This window comes from Cololabis saira, chromosome 5 (assembly GCF_033807715.1).
Source record: "Cololabis saira isolate AMF1-May2022 chromosome 5, fColSai1.1, whole genome shotgun sequence".
NCBI classification, from domain to species: Eukaryota; Metazoa; Chordata; class Actinopteri; order Beloniformes; family Belonidae; genus Cololabis; species Cololabis saira.
The window spans coordinates 9,273,761-9,296,260 of record NC_084591.1 but is presented as its reverse complement, the minus strand read 5'-3'; the positions used below and the strand labels follow the sequence as shown (position 1 = coordinate 9,296,260).

General features: G+C 42.8%; 1 protein-coding gene across 1 annotated transcript in view; it reads left to right on the top strand.

Moving 5' to 3' along the window:
• Positions 1 to 22,500, top strand: part of LOC133443717 (sodium-dependent neutral amino acid transporter B(0)AT2-like) — a 45,118-nt gene that overhangs the window by 3,384 nt on the left and 19,234 nt on the right. Inside the window, exons 2-5 of the mRNA XM_061720894.1 lie at positions 2,564 to 3,075; positions 14,824 to 14,981; positions 17,009 to 17,135; positions 17,927 to 18,108. Of these exons, the coding sequence (XP_061576878.1) occupies positions 2,769 to 3,075; positions 14,824 to 14,981; positions 17,009 to 17,135; positions 17,927 to 18,108 (774 nt within the window). The 5' untranslated portion in view covers positions 2,564 to 2,768. The remainder of the gene's footprint in view (positions 1 to 2,563; positions 3,076 to 14,823; positions 14,982 to 17,008; positions 17,136 to 17,926; positions 18,109 to 22,500) is intronic.

Sequence of the window (22,500 nt, the reverse complement as noted above, 5' to 3'; positions counted from 1 at the left end):
CACGATATACCGTCAAAAAAATTCCCCACGGTATGAATTTGTCATCTCACGGTAAAAACGATAAATTCCCCTTGATGAGGTTTTGTGTAAAGCTGATTTATGGTTCTGCGTTAAATCCACGCACAACGTACGTGAAGGAAGGAAGGAAGGAAGGAAGGAAGGAAGGAAGGAAGGAAGGAAGGAAGGAAGGAAGGAAGGAAGGAAGGAAGGAAGGAAGGAAGGAAGGAAGGAAGGAAGGAAGGAAGGAAGGAAGGGAGGGAGGGAGGGAGGGAGGGAGGGAGGGAGAAAAGAGGAAGGGAAGAAGGAAGGAGAGAGCAGGAGGAAAGAAGGAAGGAAGGGAAAAAAGAAGGAAGAAAGGAAGGAAGGAAGGAAGGAAGGAAGGAAATGAACCTGAAAGAAAGAAAGAAAGAAAGAAAGAAAGAAAGAAAGAAAGAAAGAAAGAAAGAAAGAAAGAAAGAAAGAAAGAAAGAAAGAAAGAAAGAAAGAAAAAAGGATAAATACCCGTTGATGACGTTTTTGTGTAACAAACATGGCGGATCTGAGAGTGAAATAGATTTATAGTTACAAAGGTGGAGTTGAATTGGTATTTTTTTTATCGTAATTTCTATCGTTATCGGGATAAATGCCAGAAATTATCGTGATACATTTTTTAGTCCATACCGTCCATCCCTAGTCCATGTAGCTCCTCCGTGGACACATCTCTAAAAGACAGGTTGTCTCCTCCTCCTCCCATGATGCTTTGCTGCATCCAGATTCATTCTTATTTGAAAATGTCTCCGTCTCCCAGTCTTGCTGTTGCCGTTGGTCTGAATAACTCCACCCCCTCTGCTTACGTAAGCGGTTCTCTCCTCTAGCCCAGCAAAGAGTCGGTGCTACCTTGGAACCGGTTCTTCTGGACCGGAGCCAGTTCTTTGTCAGTGGAAACAGAAAGTCCAGTTCCAAACTCAGCACTGGCCCAGAATCAGAACCAGAACCAGAACCAGCCCTGGAACCGGTTTGGTGGAAAAGGTGTATGTGAACGAGAGGGGTACCAGGGGTACCAGCTACGTCTTTTTCTCGTAAATGTCCCGTTTTACAATATAATCATTTTTAAACAGCATTCCTGTGTCTCTCCAAACTGAACTGTCACTGGCTGGTTCTCGCGAGGTTAGCGGCGACAACGGGAACAAACTCGGAACAACAAATCAGAGAGATGGAGGGATGTAACCAGAGAGAAGGCATTTCTGCCAAAAAAGTGAATACTTCATGTAAATATCTCTAAAAATGGGAAATGAAATGTAGTTTCCTAAAGAGGAGCAGGGTGGTGCTCAGTTCTGAAAGATTTGTAACTGCGATTTTAGCGTTTCTGACGGGAGAAAAACGATGTCCGGGAGGGAATGCGCATGACGTCACAGATGCGAATTCACAGCGCGTTAAGCTTGAGTTAAGGTTCTGCGTCAAATCGACGCAGTGCACACGCCGTCGCCGTGACGCCGTCGAGAACCCTTCGGACTTCTCCGTCACTCCATTTCGCCGCGGTGCAGTACCCCCCGTGACCGCTAATTCGCAATCTTTTCCTGAATGGTTTATCCGACTTTTTCCGGTCACAGTGAACCAAAGAGATAAGGACAACTATTGTGCAAAAAACCAAAACAAAAAAAATCACACATACACGAAGAAAAGAGCGCTGAAAGTTCAAGACTGCTTCAAACCGGAAATGCGTTGCTTCCAAGCAAACCAATCACAGCCCTCTCGTCTGCGTTTTGTCTGCGTCGCCTCGACGCGTAGTTACAATTTTCGGGAAGTGCACGTCAGAGACGGCGTGTGGAACGCGTCGACGCATACCACATGCCATAGGCACGACGTCGTTTTGACGCAGAACCATAACTCCCACTGAGTGGCAGAAAGACTGAGTGGCAGTGTAAACTTTCAGTTTGAGCAACTAGAAAACATCTAAAATGTGAAAGAGCTGTTGTGCGATCGACTGTACTCATAGATTTAGCAAGAAATCGGAGTTATTGTTTTACAGACTGACGAAAAATAAGCTTAAGAGAGACAAATGGATCGCTGCAATTCGCAGAAACAACTTGATTCCAGACACCGAAACGTGGATTTGCAGTTCCCATTTTGTCTCAGGTAATGTTGGATTTTTGGGTAGCTAACGTTAAACGGTCAAATCATAAAGTTCGGTGTCCTCATCACTTTAATTTCACCAACAAATCCTGCCTTGAAGTAGGACCAAGCGTCAAGACTTTTGTAAGCCTTCAAGCTTTGCTTCGTGTATTTCCCCGGCGTAGAAATTAAGTACATATAAATATCAGTAAACTGGATTCGTGGCCAAATATTGATGTCCATGGACCACTGGTTCTTGGGGTAACTGTACGGGTCACTGTCAAGTCCAACTGCCTTTAATTTAAGCCAATAATCGGCTATTATCCCGTCTTCTCCACTAGTTACAGCCATTTTTGCTGATGTTTTGCCACTCAGTGCGAGTAAGGGGGCTGGTCCAGTGGGGAAGTGACGTCAATGCAGACCCTCTATTTGCTGTGTACTTTCTGCAACTTTTCTTTGTTTTTCTCTGCAGATATTTGGTGATAATGAGGAAATAACCCCCTTCGCCTTTACTCAACTCCTAAAAACTGTATAAAACCACACGGAAACCTGAACCCGAACGCCTCAGACCTGCATCTTTTGCACAACTTTCCCCCCCGACAAAAAGTGACTTTTCTCCGAGACGCAGGCCCCGCCCCCTTCCAGCCCCCCCCCACGCCCCCCGCTTGATCTATCAAATGCCCAAAAACAGCAAGGCCGTCAAGAGAGAGCTTGACGACGATGTCACGGAGTCCGTACGGGACCTGCTTTCCAACGAAGACGCCTGCGACGATTCCTTCAAGAAGAGCTCGCTGATCGTCGACGGCAATGGGGGCGGAGCCAAGGTTAGCGACGACGCAGAGGAGGGCGGGGGCTCGGACGGCGAGGAGGAGGAGCGGCCGGCCTGGAACAGCAAGCTGCAGTACATCCTGGCCCAGGTGGGCTTCTCCGTAGGCCTGGGCAACGTGTGGCGCTTCCCCTACCTGTGCCAGAAGAACGGCGGCGGTGAGTTAGCATATCGATTGTGAAAATGTACAATTACAACCAAATAAAACAGAGCAATGATTCTTTCTGCATGTTAAACAGGAAGAGTTTCACTTTCATATCCTGCATTTAGTGTCCCAGAGTTTCAGTAAATCCAGTAATCCAGTAAATCGTTTGGAAACATCCCATAATAATCCAGTAAAATTGTGGAACTCTTCATACTTGACATTGCGGGTTATTTCTAGATCCGGTTCATGATCACAGCTCGTCCTACGTTGATGTACGTCGACATGTACATCATCACATCGTCAGCGTATCATCTGATTTTTTCACGCCACTTACCGCGAAAAGGAAAGTGCCGCATTTTCCACATTCCTCCCCGTCTTTTTCTTTTTCCACGACACATTGGGTTTTCTTTTCCAAGTCTATGTAGGAAAGTGGATCCAAAGATCTAAACCAAAGACTAAACTGGTTTAAAGACTAAACTACTTAAACATGGACATTAAGGATCTTTGTTAGAACATTTCGTCTCGTTTTGGTCGATGAAAATGAAGATACATTTTAGCAGAGTTTTTATTTTGTAATCTACATTTTAGTCTCGTTTTTATTCGTCGACGATATTGCATTATATATTTAATTATCGTTATCGTCACATGACCAGCATTTTCGTTGCGTCGCGTCTCGTTTTCCTCAGGTGATAAAGGTTCGTTGACGACGATATTTACGATATTTAGTCATAATTTTCGTTGACGAAAGGTACTTAGTAGTATTTTTGAGTATTATTACCATATTTGTGAAAGAAGAACAACATGACGGTTGTACAGTAAGATAAGATAAGATAAGATATCCTTTATTTTCTCCCTCAGTGGGGAAACTTATTTGTCGTCAGCAGTACACACATATAGGGGAGGGGTAGAAAGGCCGAAAAGTCAGAAATAAAAAATATATAAAAAATACAAAAAGATACGTATAAAATATGTATAAACAGGATATGAACAGTATATACAGTTAAACAGTGCAGAAAAGCAGGTGGAGTGTTGTGAGGTAGATTGACAGATATTGCACATCTTATATATATTATTGGACATGTGATATTATTGCACATCTTATAGTCCACTGGCTACTGAGAGCAGGCCTTGTTGTACAGTCTGATGGCAGTAGAGGAGGAACTGAGCACTCTGAATACTAATAATAGGAATTCATTTTGATTAATTTATTTGCTGCAACACTGATTCTTAAATAGGAAATAAACTGTTCCATAAAAAACTAGCAATATAAAAAATATTTAAGAAAAAATATAATCAGTGGAGAGAAAAAAATATCAGTGAAAAAACCCCAAAAGACCATCCAAATACAAACTCGTCATATATGACTTCTCATCATTGAAGCAGAACTTAATACTTTTTCTGTACTATTTAATCATCGTTGGGGGTCTCTCTGGGCCCCCTTCAATCATGGGCCCCTATAATCCGTCTCCTTTACCCCCCCCCCACCTTTTCTGCGCCCCAGTTGTGCAGGACGAGGACAAAAAAAGTTCTTCTTACGTTTGCTGAATACGATTCGCTCCTAATTCTTTGTTCTTTGTTTGACGGTTGTGCACTTTTTTCTTTTTTTTTCCTCTTTGTCCGTCTGTTTCGGGTGTCAGGAATGTTTGGTGGGGGATTTACTCGGTATTTCTGTTGCTCGTTACGCAACAGAAATACCACGCGGGCACGAGGTCGTCGTGACTGGGTCTGAAACTGAGATATAAATAAAAAAAAAACACTTCTTAACCCTTCATAGACTCTTAAATTCAATATTTTTAACAACAGATTCCTCAAGACTTGTAATGATGCTGGTATCTTTGCAGCCATATCCCCCAGTACAGAACGTACCGAGCCGACCCTGACTTGGCGTGGGGGGGGGGGGTTATATGATGCCGGTACCAAAAGTCATATCTCGATATTTTCTAGCTAAATGGCGATACTCGATATGTATCGATATTTTTTCTGTGCCATAATTGGGGTTTCCCCCAAAGCATTATAGCATAGCATCTCTGTTAGCTTCATTTTTTTCTGAGGCAAACCCTTAAAAGTTTTAATACAAAGCCTCGTGCCAAATGTCACACAGGTACCTTTATTAACAGAGGTCTGCACAATATCAAAATGTATAAAAAAAATGAAATAAAAATAAACTGGCTGCATATATAGAATAAAAATGCTTCTTGAATAAAATAAAACAAATATCCCTTTCCTGCATAACAATTAAATTAAAATACACTGTGCAATTAATACAATGTAGACAGTAACAGGCAGACTTTTCCACTGAGGTTGACAGTTGTGCAAATAACAAAACATTTGTGCAAATCTCAAATAAAACATTCAAGTCAATTTGTCACAAAATAAGCTATATCAAAATCATAAAAAAAGAAAAAAAATTTAAATCGATATAAACGATATTGTCTCGTACCATATCGCGTTTGAAAATATATCGATATATATTAAAATCTCGATATATCGCCCAGCCCTATCCACCGGTACAGAACGTACCGAGGCGACCCTGACTTGGTGGGGGGGTTATATGATGACTCTTGGATGCTCCTTTGTGAAACAAGACAGATGGCTGCAGAACTACTGGTGAAGAGTTGGTTCGGACAGTAAAGATGGACAGTAAAGTCCCGACCTCATGCAGGTTGAGGTGAATTTGATTGACAGCTGCGACCTCAGCTGATGCACATGATAAAAGTGCGTTAACTGATTATCTTTTATAACCAACGGCATGTTGGAACCTCTGAGCCTCGACGGCGTTGATAACGACCCGCCGCATCAACTGGATAAAACCTTCAGGTGTGTTTTCCAGGAAGGTGATAAGGTGCCGCGCTTCCCACGGGGGGATTAGCTAAAGCTGATTAAAGGAGACCGTCTCAGACGGGTCTGCCGGCCCGGAGAGAGAGTCTGCTGTCGGAGGAAAGGTCTCAACGGGATTCATGGAAGTAAATAAGTCCCTGAAGGAGCGAAGCAGGTTAGACATCAACTCTGTGATGTCATCGATAGGGTTTATGACAGGCTGAAACCAGGACTAGTAGAACTGAAACCAGGACTAGTAGAACTGAAACCAGGACTAGCAGAACTAAAACCAGGGCTAGTAAACCTGAAACCAGGGCTAGTAAACCTGAAACCAGGACTAGTAAACCTGAAACCAGGACTAGTAGAAAGGAAACCAGGACTAGTAGAACTGAAACCAGGACTAGTAGATCTGAAACCAGGACTAGTAGAACTGAAACCAGGACTAGCAGAACTGAAACCAAGACTAGCAGAACTGAAACCAGGGCTAGTAAACCTGAAACCAGGACTAGTAAACCTGAAACCAGGACTAGTAGAAAGGAAACCAGGACTAGTAGAGCTGAAACCAGGACTAGTAGAACTGAAACCAGGACTAGTAGAACTGAAACCAGGACTAGTAGAACTGAAACCAGGACTAGTAGAACTGAAACCAGGACTAGTAGAACTGAAACCAGGACTAGTAGAACTGGAACCAGGACTAGTAGAACTGAAACCAGGACTAGTAGAACTGAAACCAGGACTAGTAGAACTGAAACCAAGACTAGTTAAGCTGAAACCAGGACTAGTAGAACTGAAACCAGGACTAGTAGAACTGAAACCAAGACTAGTTAAGCTGAAACCAGGACTAGTAGAACTGAAACCAGGACTAGTAAACCTGAAACCAGGACTAGTAGAGCTGAAACCAGGACTAGTAAACCTGAAACCAGGACTAGTAGAACTGAAACCAGGACTAGTAGAACTGAAACCAAGACTAGTTAAGCTGAAACCAGGACTAGTAGAACTGAAACCAGGACTAGTAGAACTGAAACCAGGACTAGTAGAACTGAAACCAAGACTAGTTAAGCTGAAACCAGGACTAGTAGAGCTGAAACCAGGACTAGTAGAACTGAAACCAGGACTAGTAGAAGTGAAACCAGGACTAGTTACTGAAACCAGGACTAGTAGAACTGAAACCAGGACTAGTAGAGATGAAACCAGGACTAGTAGAAACTAAACCCAGGACTAGTAAACCTGAAACCAGGACTAGTAGAACTGAAACCAGGACTAGTAGAGCTGAAACCAGGACTAGTAAACCTGAAACCAGGACTAGTAGAACTGGAACCAGGACTAGTTACTGAAACCAGGACTAGTAGAACTGAAACCAGGACTAGTAGAACTGAAACCAGGACTAGTAAACCTGAAACCAGGACTAGTAGAACTGAAACCAGGACTAGTAGAGCCAAAACCAGGACTAGTAGAACTGAAACCAGGACTAGTAGAACTGAAACCAGGACTAGTAGAAGTGAAACCAGGACTAGTAGAACTGGAACCAGGACTAGTTACTGAAACCAGGACTAGTAGAACTGAAACCAGGACTAGTAGAACTGAAACCAGGACTAGTAAACCTGAAACCAGGACTAGTAGAACTGAAACCAGGACTAGTAAAACTGAAACCAGGACTAGTAGAACTGAAACCAGGACTAAAGAACTGAAACCAGGACTAGTAGATCTGAAACCAGGACTAGTAGAGCTGAAACCAGGACTAGTAGAGCTGAAACCAGGACTAGTAGAACTGAAACCAAGACTAGTTAAGCTGAAACCAGGACTAGTAGAACTGGAACCAGGACTAGTAGAACTGAAACCAGGACTAGTAGAGCTGAAACCAGGACTAGTAGAACTGGAACCAGGACTAGTAGACCTGAAACCAGGACTAGTAGACCTGAAACCAGAACTAGTAGAACTGAAACCAGGACTAGTAGAACTGAAACCAGGACTAGTAGACCTGAAACCAGGACTAGTAGATCTGGAACCAGGACTAGTAGAACTGGAACCAGGACTAGTAGAACTGGAACCAGGACTAGTAGAACTGAAACCAGGACTAGTAGAACTGAAACCAGGACTAGTAGAACTGAAACCAGGACTAGTAGACCTGAAACCAGGACTAGTAGATCTGAAACCAGGACTAGTAGAACTGAAACCAGGACTAGTAGAACTGGAACTAGGAGTCCTGGCTCTTTCAGCTGATCCACATCAAAGCAGCGTTTGAACATTTCCGTCCCGCTTTAGTCGTCCGGCACAACGACATGTATTGTCCTCAAAACATGAATAGTTTCACTCTGTTAGTAAAGAAACCTTTTTTCTAGTTTTATGTAATTTTAACAGATACGGACAAAAACACATTCAGTACCGTTACCATGGAGACCAAGACAATAAATATGTTTATTTCTGCTATAAAATTTAACATTTGAACACCAAGGTCAATGGAGACAAGCTAACTGATAGATCTGGACCCTAGTGGTCTGTAGAGGACCTGCAGGTCTGGATCTGGACCCTAGTGGTCTGTAGAGGACCTGCAGGTCTGGATCTGGACCCTAGTGGTCTGTAGAGGACCTGCAGGTCTGGATCTGGACCCTAGTGGTCTGTAGAGGACCTGCAGGTCTGGATCTGGACCCTAGTGGTCTGTAGAGGACCTGCAGGTCTGGATCTGGACCCTAGTGGTCAGTAGAGAAACTGTTATAAATAGTAAAAGTACTTTAACATCAGTAGCATAACAGTTGGGTTACGTGTTCTAGTAAAATGAAATAAAGTCAAATATTGATGTCTATTTAAGGGCTTTTGATTGGCAGCTAGCGCGGCTAACAGTTAGCTGTCATCACCTTTGCTGCTTTGCACTTTGCATTGTTGGTAATTTTGAGATCTGAACTGTGAATAAGGAGCTAATGGAGCTCTGGCAGTCTTATTCAGTAGCTATGGCGTCCCGGGTCCAATACCCCTTTTCCACCAAACTGGTTCCAGTGCTGGTTCCGATTCACAACTCGTTCAACCTAGAACCAGCTAAGAACCGGTTTGTTTTTCCACAGCTCGGGTGCTAAGTGGAGTCACGTCATTACATCGTTGCAAACGTCAGTTACGTCGCTGCGTTTGCGTGAAAGTTGCAGCAACAACCAGGTATCTGCTCTAACAGGACTTGGTCCACGTAGCTCCTCCGTGGACACATCTCTAAAAGACAGGTCGTCTCCTCCTCAGACCCATGATGCTTTGCTGCATCCAGATTCATTCTTAGGCCCCATTTACACGTAGCAAAAACGGTGGTGTTTTCATGCGTTTTCACACCAAAACGAAGCTCAAAGTCACCAAAAACAATAATTTCTGAAAACTCTGGCCAAAGTGGAGATTTGCTAAATCTGTCTTCACGTTTGCTTGTAAACGGAGAGAAACGGACATTTAGGCTTCAGAACGTCACATTATGCAACAGAAACGTCACCAGCGTCATGAGTGCGACCTGCGTTTACAATTTGTTTGGCCACCGTCAATATTTTCTTGTATTTTACCTGTTTTATATTCTAAAGTCACACTCAAAAGTAACTCCACTTCTCTGTCACTCCAAACGAAAGACTCTCGTTCATCTTGGAAGTAACTGGAAGTTACTTGTGTAATTTGTTGATGTTTTTTTCCTGGATTCTGATTGGCTAGCATAACTTTATGCTTCTCGTTACACTGCCCCCTGTAGGTTTGGCTGCTCATAGCACCTTAACAGCGTATTAATGTGGGTAAATGATGGTATTTTTCAAAACGTAGAGGGGGAAATATCAGTTTTTGTAAATACCCGGCTATGTGTAAACGTGGCCTTATTTGAAAATGTCTCTGTTTCCCAGTTTTGCTATTGCCGTTGGTTTTAATAACTCCGCCCCCTCCGTTCTTTCCTCTAGACCAGGGGTCGGCAACCCAAAATGTTGAAAGAGCCGTATTGGACCAAAAACACAAAAAACAAATATGTCTGGAGCCGCAAAAAATGAAAAGTCTTGTATAAGCCTTAGAATGAAGACAACACATGCTGCATGTTTCTATATTAGTTAGAACTAGGGGGAGATTTTTTTTTCATTATGCACATTATGCACAGTCGAAATGTTGAGAAAAAAGTCGAAATGTCAAGAAAAAAGTTGAAATGTTGAGAAAAGGTCGAAATGTTGAGAGAAAAGTTGAAATGTCGAGAAAAAAGTCAAAATTTCGAGAAAAAAGTCGAAATGTTGAGAGAAAAGTCGAAATGTCGAGAAAAAAGTCAAAATTTCGAGAAAAAAGTCGAAATGTCGAGAAAAAAGTCGAAATGGCGGGATTAATGTTGAAGTATAATCTCGAGAAAAAAGTCAAGAAAAAAGTCGGAATGTTGATAAAAAAGTAGAAATTTCGAGAAAAAAGTCGAAATGTCAAGATTAAAGAGGAAAGGAAAAGGGAAGAAAACGAGCAAAAAAGGAAAAAAAGAAGAAAAAAGGAAAAAAAGAAGAAAAAAAGGAAAAAAAAAGGTCAAACATTTCTGAAAAAGCTCCAAGAGCCACTAGGGCGGCGCTAAAGAGCCACGGGTTGCCGAGTCCTGCTCTAGACCAGTAAAGAGTTAGTGCTACCTTGGAACCGGTTCTTCTGGTCCGGAGTCAGTTCTTTGTCAGTGGAAACAGAAAACCTGTTTCCAAATTCAGCACTAGCCCAGAACCAGAACCAGAACCAGATCCTGGAACCGGTTTGGTGGAAAAGGGGTACAATAGGGCCATGACTTGTGTCCGGGCTTCAAAGTACTGCAGAAACCCCTCTCAGAGACGTACAGGTGACGTCCCGGTGGGTTAAACAGGCTGTGGCTACTGTATAAATGAAGGGGGGGGGGGACATAAAGCTTCTGGTTGTATTGATGTGATATCAAAGTATCTGGGAGGAAGCTGTTGGGAGTTTTCAAACACAATGAGACCAGCGGGGGGTTTGATGTCGACTGATATCAAAGCTGGTTCCACCAGAGAGAACTGAGGACTGAGAACTAACCACAAATAGATGTTTAATATTAGAACATGTCTGGAAGCCGCTTGAAACAACATCTGGACGTATAGACGTGTTTCCTGGGTATTGTCCCTCCCACGGGGGCCGGATCTGGGCGGGGCTAAGGAAACCCCGCCCCCCTCTGATGACATAATATATATAATCAAATTCTGACTATCTGGTGATGTAGTTCAGCCACCTGGCATTCCCCTCTCCAAATATGATTACAATCATACTTAACTTATAGGCTATTATGCCACTAATCCTCCATTCAGAATGACTTAATTTGACTGTTTCAGAGAGGGGCTGTGTCTAAAGAAATCTCATTTTCAAGAGAACTGTACCAGATATCTCCATAAAACCACTGGTTATTCAATAGCATTCAAGACAACTAAGTAATAGTATATTTTATAGGGATTTATGTTTTTCTGATAAATGAGAGAAAAGTGAAGGAGTCCTATATGTTGTTATTACCAAAAAAGTGCAATTTCCGCCTAAACTAAAGGTATGATTACAGTGCTATATTTCACTATTTTCTCAGGTAAATTATTTTCTGACAGTTTGATGATGGTGGACAGACACCTGGTTCATACCTCAGCAGGTTTGATGCAGAAAAGAGTGAGCATTCTCAAGTTATGGGCTTTTTTTCCTCACTTTTCCCCTATTCGAACCAATTGGCCCAATTTGGCCCCTTTTCAGGGTTTGGAGTAGTTTATAAAGACGAGCCAAAAAAACTAATTTTCCCCCCAAAAATCAAAAACCACAACATCCAATTTCACTAATAGGAGACCCTATAGATAATAAAAATCATTGTTGTGGTTGGTTCATATATGGTACATATATGTATATACGTGTATTTATATATATATGTATATATATGTATATATATATATATATATATATATATATATATGTATGTATGTATGTATGTATATATATATATATATATATATATATATATATATATATATATATATATATATATATATATATGTATATATATATGATTGACAGGCGATAATAATCTACTTTTGACAATAACTGAACAATGACGTGAGTCATGTGACTAATCTCAACTTTAGAGCGGAAAAACGAGCTAGCTAGCTATTAAAGAAAAGAAAATTTGTTTGCGAAATTGACTTGGCTATTTCATATTTAACGCTAGTTCGACCTGATGGATAAATTTGTGACAATAACGAAGCTTAAAGCTCGAGATTGTAACGTTACAGCTTGGCCTAACGTTACTCCTTCCGCGTCTGACGAGGCCAAAGTTTCATCAACCGTAAACACATGTAGCTAATAATCCAGTCAGGAATTGGTTAATAAGGTAATATAAGCAGAATAAAACACATTCAAAAGTTATTATAAGCCAAGCTTAAAACTTGACACATTAAAGGGGACCTATTATGGCATCTAATACCTATTTTAAACAGGCCTTGAATGTCTTAAAAACAAGCTTTTGATTGTTTTTGCTAAATAAATTAGAAATTCAGCCTCTGGGCCATGTCTTTATCTTCCCATTCTCTAACCTCATTATCTATGCAGGATTCTGAGTGGGCGGGGCTATGATAATGAGGCTTTGTGCTGATTGGCTGCCTGAATGACGCGATACACCGCTACGAAAAAATGGCGGAAGCTCCGACCGGCAGAGTTACACCGTGTCCTAACTGCATGTGATGCGAGTGAGCGTCAGCGACAAAATCAATGCCATTGCTTTATTTTCTATTGGACTGTCCTAACTGGCCGCGAGCAACGTAACGCTGCGCAGCGCAACGCAGCGACACGCCGTTTTGAGCTGATCATTTGTCGGACGCCCTGCTTCTATTTTCTTCCTGTCGCTCGCGTTGAAAGCCGGTTGAAAGCGCTGTAGGATGAAACGGTCACCGATGAGGAACGGCTGATCCAGTTAGTTGAAATGAGAAGTTATATCTATGATTCCTCCTCATTTCACTACAAAAACCTCAATAAAGTGGCAGCTGCTGGAGGGAGATGGACAGAGAGATGGAAGTTTCTGACCATTATTTTTGTGTGTTTTGTCAGGATGCTGAGCAGACGTTAATTCCGTTAGCTTCTGTTAATGTACTCTAGCTACTGTTAAACCGTTGAGGGAGGGTAGTTAGCAAGTTCAGCACAATAGTATGGCCTGTTAGAGTTGAACAACAATTAATAACAGAACTGCATAATAACAGATTCAGTGTGGACAGAGAGCGTCCAATGTCACGCAGTGCGACGCGATAGTCGGACGCTCGCAGGCAGTTAGGACACGGTGTTATTCTAAGCCAGGTTTAAAACTTTACACACACATTAAAAAAAAGGGAATAAATAAGAATTACAAGCGGGGGTCCCTGCTCTGTTTTTCTCTCATCCAAGGGGTTCCTGGGCTAAAAAAGGTTGAAGACCCCTGCCCTAGACTATCAGTGCGTCCGAAATGCCATACTAAACAGTATATACTCAAAAAGTATACTTAAGTTCGGCACACTTTTGAGTAAATATCAGTAGTGTGCATTAATTCGGACGTACTACCAAAGATACTCTATACAGAAGATAGCGCATTACCGTTAGTGCCAATGGTATGAAATGGTATACACTTCCGGTCTCCTAAGTGGGCGTGGTCGCCCCTCTCCCCACATCGTTTTGGAACATACAACACTAGATACAGTACAACTTTCTTCCAAAAAGACTTAAAGGAGCTTGAGGCAGGATTTATGAAAAAAATTCGTATACGTTTTAAGTTTTCTAGTAATAATGTCAGATGAAGCGTTTCCAAACGAAAAAGAATGAGCCCTCTAGTGTATCCGTCCGTTGCCTTGAACAGGCTGTGTGCTGCAAAATGTGCTGCAATTGTGGGGCCGAATTTCCCGCGCTGTCCTGCGGATGTGACGTCACATGACGCTGCATGCGCGTTCTCCCGTGCCGGCTTCGCTGTTGGCTGCAGTACTCCCAACGGCCGTCGTGGCGAAGGGTGGCGCTAGAGAGTCTCATTTCTTAAAAGGAGCCTCATGCTCCTTTAAATAATAACAATAACAGTATTATTAAGCAAAGAAGCAAGTTTTATTTTAGTTTTAAACTTCATTTTATCCGATGGGAAAACGACTTTGGCAGTTCTGCAGTGATGTATTATTATTATATTATATTATATTAGCTATGAGAGCCAAATCTCGCGAGAGTGTGTTGCTCAGACAGAGACAGGTCTCAAACAAAGTTCATTTTCTTCTAATCTGTCGGTCTGAAAATTGCAATTTTGGTGTCAGAATGTTCAGAACGTTTGTGGTTTTTGAAAAATGGGTCCCATATTTACTTAGGTTACTATGGGGCGAAGGAATTGGTAATAATCTGTGCTCACGTTCACTTTTCCCATAGGACTCAATAGACTCAGGACCTGCTGTTAGTCTCCTAAAGGGACGGGGCAGTGGGGAAACCCACGTGACACAGATACAGGAAACTGAACCGTAGGGCTGTCTCATTTATAGAACGTCTCTGGTACTACTCAGAGCCACACGTCACTTCCTGCCGTTGGGAGGAAGTGACCAGTGTCCAGTCACAGCAGCGGTAGCAGCGCTCCGCTCTTTCCCGTTTATTCTGGCCGAAACAAGATGACATTATATAATATTATTATATACGAATATTCTAATATTAATATAATATAATAATATTATTATACTTAATATTATACTTATGACATATATGTATCACTTAGCAACCAAACGCTGCTACATTGCATTGTGGGAAGTTTCTGTTCGGCTAGTGTCCATCAATCCACACTAAAAAAATTCTCCAGAATGAGTATGGATAGAGCTACTATTGAGTACGTACTAATGTTTCGGACGCACTAAAAGATCTCACATACTGTTTTTGCTACTCATTAGGGTGGAAGGATGCAATTTCGGACGCAGCCTATTAGTTCCAGGGAGGGGTCTGACGCTGTTTCCTGTGTGGGTTTGATTGACAGGAGCGTACCTGGTGCCCTACCTGATCCTATTGATCCTGATCGGCATCCCGCTGTTCTTCCTGGAGCTGGCGGTGGGCCAGCGGATCCGCCGGGGCAGCATCGGGGTGTGGAACTACATCAGCCCCCGGCTGGGGGGCATCGGCTTCGCCAGCTGCGTGGTGAGTCAGTCAGGGCAGGAAAGGGGGGTGACGGCGCGGTGATCCGTCTCCATGCTGATGCAGTGGAGGAAGCTGCTGTGGATTTACAAGTAGGAGCCAGTTTGGTGTCTTGTGTCATAAACATACGTTTTATAAGCGATAATAAGTGGTGCAACTGTGCTCGAGGTCTAGACTCAGATTATATTATACTCTTTAAATATTCAAGTTGACGCCCAGTTTAACGTTCAGCACCGGGGACGTCCTGAGACAACCGTCGTGTAGAAAAACTGCTCAGGGTTCCTTTCCAGGAACAACCGTCAGCAACGAGGCTGAGGACAAAAATAATTTTAATAGGACATGAAAACAGCAGCAGCTGAAGTTTCTCTGATGTCTTTCCCTAACTTTCTCCAGATCAGTAGCTCACCTACAAGGTTGTATCGCCAGCAACTGACCAGCGGTTAACCACCAGCTAAACAGCAGTTAACCAGTAGCTGACCAGCAGTAAACCAGCTGATAACCAGCAGTTAACCAACAGTTAACCAGCAACGTATCAGCTGTTAACCAGCACCTTACTAGGAGCTAACCAGCAGCTAACCAGTACCTAACCAGCAGTTAACCAGCGGTTGACCAGCGACGGACAAACAGCTAACCAGCAGCTAACCATTAGCCAAAAAGCACCTAACCAGCAGCTAATTAGACGTTAACCAGTAGTTAACCAGCACTTAAACATTAGTTAACCAGCAACTGACCAGCAGCTAACTAGCAGCTAACCAACAGTTAACCAGCAGCTAACTAGCAGTTAACCAGTAGTTAACCAACAGTTAACCAACAGTTAACCAGTATTTAACCAGCAACTAACCAGCAGCTAACCAGCAGTTAACCAGCAGCTAACTAGCAGCTAACTAGCAGCTAACCAGCAGCTGACCAGCAGTTAACCAGCAGCTAACTAGCAGTTAACCAGTAGTTAACCAACAGTTAACCAGTAGTTAACCAGCACCTTACTAGGAGCTAACCAGCAGCTAACCAGCACCTAACCAGCTGATAACCAGCAGCTAACCAGTACCTAACCAGCAGTTAACCAGCGGTTGACCAGCGACGGACAAACAGCTAACCAGCAGCTAACCATTAGCCAAAAAGCACCTAACCAGCAGCTAATTAGACGTTAACCAGTAGTTAACCAGCACTTAAACATTAGTTAACCAGCAACTGACCAGCAGCTAACTAGCAGCTAACCAACAGTTAACCAGCAGCTAACTAGCAGCTAACCAGCAGCTGACCAGCAGTTAACCAGCAGCTAACTAGCAGTTAACCAGTAGTTAACCAACAGTTAACCAACAGTTAACCAGTATTTAACCAGCAACTAACCAGCAGCTAACCAGCAGTTAACCAGCAGCTAACTAGCAGCTAACTAGCAGCTAACCAGCAGCTGACCAGCAGTTAACCAGCAGCTAACTAGCAGTTAACCAGTAGTTAACCAACAGTTAACCAACAGTTAACCAGTATTTAACCAGCAACTAACCAGCAGCTAACCAGCAGTTAACCAGCAGCTAACTAGCAGCTAACTAGCAGCTAACCAGCAGCTGACCAGCAACTAACCAGCAGCTAACCAGCAGTTAACCAGCAGCTAACCAGCAGTTAACAAGCAGCTAACCAGCAGTTAACCAGCAGCTAACTAGCAGTTAACCAGCAACTGATTAGCTGTTAACCAGCAGCTGACCAGTAGCTAACTAGCTGTTAACCAGCAGCTGACCACCACTTAAACAGTAGTTAACCAGCAACTGACCAGCAGCTAACCAGCTGGTTAACCAGCTATTACCCAGCAGTTAACCAGCACTTAAACAGTAGTTAACCAGCAAATGATCTCCTCTGTGTCACCATCCCTGAATAATTAGACCTTTGTTTCAACGGTCTGTAAATAATTTAGCGTTGATGAAAGATTCACTTCCATCTTCAGGGATGGACCGGTTTCCTCTGGACTGAGGACGTTTGTCCAAGTGGACTTTCTTTTCCCTCTAACGTCTGACGTTAACGCGACTCTTTTCCCCCAGGTTTGCTTCTTCGTGGCGCTCTACTACAATGTCATCATCAGCTGGAGCCTCTTCTACTTCTCCCAGTCCTTCCAGCAGCCGCTGCCGTGGCACGAGTGTCCGCTGGTCAAGAACAAGACCAGCACATGTGAGACACAGGAAACGGGTTCTTATCTTTTTTTTTTTTTAGTTTAGTTTAGTTTATTTCAGTCATGACATCACTAAAAAAAAAGAATAAAAATGACAACAAGAAAACTAATACACTGTTCAAAGAAAACATTACAAAACATCTACAATATACAAATACCATCTAGACCGAAAAAGGTGTAGGCTGAAGCAAAGCTTATTATTTGCCTACCCTCAAAAAGATTAATTAAATGAATGAAATGAAAGCAAGAAGTAAGAAAAAAGACTGACAGTAAAACAAATTGCCTCCATGGGGATGACAAAATTTCCTCAAGAAATAAAAAAAATTAAAAATAAAGCTGCAGTCTACATGTTTCCTTCATCCTTAAAAAATCAAATCAAATCACTAATTAAATAAATACCCAACTCAACATAACAGCATCACCACTCATTAATTTGATATAAAGAAATCATCCTTCTTTTCAATGTTTTTTTAAATAAGGTTAAGGTTCTACATAATTTCAAATCTATATCTAATTTATTCCAAACATCCACCGCTGCCACTGTAGCATCTCAGTTTGGTGTATTGAACATATTTTGAATACAGTCTGGCAGCATGTTATTGTTGATTTTGAACATAAGCTGTGCAGTTTTGAAGTCCACCAGTTCATTGAATTTAAGCTCATTTGAATCTATAAATAATTGGTTGGTTGGGTGCTTGTATCCAACTTTGTTTATGAGTTGCATTGCATCCTCAGCTGTGTAAGTCCGGTTCTGACCGATTCTAACCCGTTCTGACCCGTCCTGACGCAGATGTGGTGCCCGAGTGCGAGAAGAGCTCGGCCACCACCTACTACTGGTACCGCGAGGCCCTGGACATCTCCGACAGCATCTCCGAGGGCGGAGGCCTCAACTGGAAGATGACGCTGTGCCTGCTGGCCGCCTGGTCCATGGTCTGCCTGGCCATGATCAAGGGGATCCAGTCCTCGGGGAAGGTGAGGATATGGGGGGGGGCAGGTAACTCCTCTAGTCTCTTACTCTGAAAAAACCCTTTTTTTAGGGTCTCGATGAACTGAAATACCACAGAAATACAAAATAAAAGCCCTTTCCTGGGGTTGCAATTAACTAAAATACCACAGAAATACAAAATAAAAGCCCTTTCCTGCAATGAGCTGAAAAAAAACACAGAAATATAAAATAAAAGCCCTTTCCTGCAATGAGCTGAAAAAAAACACAGAAATATAAAATAAAAGCCCTTTCCTGGGTCTCAATGAATTAAAATACCACAGAAATACAAAATAAAAGCCCTTTCCTGCAATGAACTGAAAAAAACACAGAAATATAAAATAAAAGCCCTTTCCTGGGTCTCAATGAACTGAAAATATCACAGAAATACAAAATAAAAGCCCTTTCCTGGGTCTCAATGAACTAAAATACCACAGAAATACAAAATAAATGCCCTTTCCTGGGGTTTCAATGAACTGAAAAAAAACAACAACACAGAAATACAAAATAAAAGCCATTTCCTGGGTCTCAATTAACTAAAATACCACAGAAATACGAAATAAAAGCCCGGGAACAAAAGGCCTTTTCTGGCGGCGCTGGCAGGCCTCCCGGCCCGTAATTAGCTCACCGTGGAAAAGGCCTAAGATGCACCTCTGATGTGACTTGGCAGATTTTTCTAATGATGCCGTTTCAGACGTAATTCCAGCAGCTCATGTGATCAGATGTGGGATTTGAGGCTCGATTTACGCTAGCTTAGCGTAACAAAGCTGACAGTAGCGTGACTAGCATCCGGAAGGATTAGCCCGCGGGCCGAAGGGCTTTCTCTCAGACTCGTCCTTTTATACGGTCCATCGTTATCATTATCGTCCTGTCATGCGACTTGCATTAGCGGAGCTGCTTTTACGTCTTCCCAGAATGCACTTTGAAAAATTAGCTTTTTTTTTATTACTCTTTTGGGGGAAAAAAAGTTTCTCGCAGATTTAAAAAAAAAAAAACGGTTGTGAAAAGAGCTCTTATGGTATCGCATCAAAGTTATTAACAGTTTCCTGAACTGAAATGCCACAGAAATGCAAAATAAAAGCCCTTTCCTGGGGTCTTAATGAACTAAAATACCAAAGACATACAAAATAAAAGCCCTCTTTTAAACCGTAGGCTGCACGCTGTCTGGACAGATCAGTGCAACGCTGGAAAAAGGACAAATAGGTGGGACAAGTGAAGTACTAATAGGTCATTTTCTGGGTTGAAGCCAACACGTGGAGCTGCAGTTCCCGGACCGGCCACTGGGGGCTGGCTCCACCCAAACACACCTAATTAGCCGTACATGGGATAGCGAATGAGGCGGTATGATTTGAATTCCAGCAGATTTTCCTCCGTAACTCAGATTGTGGGAGGCTTTTTCTTTTGTCTTCGGGCGTTCGTGTGAATTACTGGTGTTGCAGCTCAAGCGATCAACGTTCCTGGCAGCCGCGTCCAAACAAAAGAGCTTTTCTGCCAAGTTAGACCAACAAGCAATGGATTAGCAAAGCTAGTCGATCAGATGTTGTTTATTCACGTAACATTAACCGTAGCAGGTCAGTCGGCCAAAGACATAACTCTGATAATTTAAACAGAATTAACTGCTTTCTTCGTAGTTAAAGTTTCAGTCGTTGGCCGGTTGTTGAGTGTAGCATTCTTAGCAGAATGCTAAAGGTTGTTGTTTATGCAGCGCGGCTGGGCTGCAGGGCCGATCTCCTGCCGTCCAGCCAAACATTGTCCTGAGCTGAAGTCTAACGTTGTCTTGGATCCACGTTCAAACAGAGGCTGCAGACGAAACTATGTGTAGCAGGGTCTCATTCACACCTTTTTCCACCAAACCGGTTCCAGGGCTGGTTCTTTTACCCCTTTTTCCACCAAACTGGTTCCAGGGCTGGTTCTTTTACCCCTTTTTCCACCAAACTGGTTCCAGGCTGGTTCTTTTACCCCTTTTTCCACCAAACTGGTTCCAGGCTGGTTCTTTTACCCCTTTTTCCACCAAACTGGTTCCAGGGCTGGTTCTTTTACCCCTTTTTCCACCAAACCGGTTCCAGGCTGGTTCTTTTACCCCTTTTTCCACCAAACCGGTTCCAGGGCTGGTTCTTTTACCCCTTTTTCCACCAAACCGGTTCCAGGGCTGGTTCTTTTACCCCTTTTCCAACCAAACCGGTTCCAGGGCTGGTTCTTTTACCCCTTTTTCCACCAAACTGGTTCCAGGCTGGTCCTTTTACCCCTTTTGCACCAAACCGGTTCCAGGCTGGTTCTTTTACCCCTTTTTCCACCAAACCGGTTCCAGGCTGGTTGTTTTACCCCTTTTTCCACCAAACTGGTTTCAGGGCTGGTTCTTTTACCCCCTTTTCCACCAAACTGGTTCCAGGGCTGGTTCTTTTACCCCTTTTTCCACCAAACTGGTTCCAGGCTGGTTCTTTTACCCCTTTTTCCACCAAACAGGTTCCAGGGCTGGTTCTTTTACCCCCTTTTCCACCAAACTGGTTCCAGGCTGGTTCTTTTACCCCTTTTTCCACCAAACAGGTTCCAGGGCTGGTTCTTTTACCCCCTTTTCCACCAAACTGGTTCCAGGCTGGTTCTTTTACCCGTTTTCCACCAAGGCAAGTTTATTTGTAGAGCACAATTCAACACGAGGTAATTCAAAGTGCTTTACATCAATACCAAACCGGTTCCAGGGCTGGTTCTGGGCCAGTGCTGAGTTTGGAACCGGGCTTTCTGTTTCCACTGACAAAGATCTGGCTCCGGGTCAGAAGAACCAGTTCCAAGGTAGCACCAACTCTTTGCTGGGCTAGAAGAAAGAACCGACTACGATGTAGTCCACAGAGGTGCTACGTAAGGCTGGGCGATATATCGAGATTTTAATATATATCAATATATTTTCAAACGCAATATGGTACGAAACAATATTGTTTATATCGATTTAATTTTTTTTTTTTTTTAATGATTTTGATATAGCTTATTTTGTGACAAATTGACTTGAATGTTTTATTTGAGATTTAGTTATTGACAGTTATTTGCACAACTGTCAACCTATGTGGAAAAGTCTGCCTGTTACTGTCTACATTGTATTAATTGCACAGTGTATTTTAATTTAATTGTTATGCAGGAAAGGAATATTTGTTTTATTTTATTCAAGAAGCATTTTTATTCTATATATGCAGGCAGTTTATTTTTATTTCATTTGTTTTATACATTTTGATATTGTGCAGACCTCTGTGAATAAAGGAACCTGTGTGACATTTGGCACGAGGTTTTGTATTAAAACAGACTGTTTTTTTAAGGGTTTGCCTCAGAAAAAGATGAAGCTAACAGAGATGCTAACAGAGATGCTATGCTATAATGCTTTGGGGGAAACCCCAATTATGGCACAGAAAAAATATCGATATATATCGAGTATCGCCATTCAGCTAGAAAATATCGAGATATGACTTTTGGTCCATATCGCCCAGCCCTAGTGCTACATGGACCAAGTCCTATTAGAGCAGATACCTTGTTGTTGCTGCAACTTTCACATCAACGCAGCGACGTAATGACGTGGCTCCTCTTAGCACCCGAGCTGTAGAAAAACAAACCGGTTCTCAGCTGGTTCCAAGTTGAACGAGTTGTGAACCAGAACCAGCACTGGAACCAGTTTGGTGGAAAAGGGGTATCAGTCTACAGCTCAGATTAGCTGCACGTCTCCCTTCGTGACCCGATCGGACTATTGATCGTACGGTTTCGGATCAGACATTACATAAATTCTGGAGCCATCTGCTGTATTATCCGTGACCCGAAAGGGGGACCTGACTGTCTGGTTGCCGTGGAAACCTGGCTCTCGTGGCGTGACCCGATGGTCCAGATTGGAATTAAATGTGAACATGGAACTTATGAACTCTCCCGGGAGACCTTTCCTCGTTCGTGAGGACGGCCGCGTCGTTATCAGGACCCGACCTTTGCAGCGAGCACATGCTACCAGGCAGGAGACACAACCTTTTCATGATAAAACTAGTCCCTTCTGGATGTGGGCAACATAAAACTGGAGTTATAAAAGAGAAGCTCTGTTTGGCTTCCTGCAGCAGATGTGCAGTACAGGGCCTGGGGGGGCTCCGGGGGGGGCCCTGGGGGGGCCGGGGCTTTATTAGGACACTCTGCTGCAGCTGATTTAACAAACTTCTGGCATTTCACCTTTTAGTCCACATTCATGTGTAAAGCCGGTTTAGACTTGATCTGATGTTTTTTGAGAGCGTAAAATGTAATTTTTGCGGTAATTAAAACGGTTTTTAACTCTTAGATGTCCTGTTCTCGATAGCAACGAGTAGCTTCTTAGTCTTTGTAGTTCTTTAGACCGAGAACACTGACAAGGACCTAAAGTCAAGAAACCA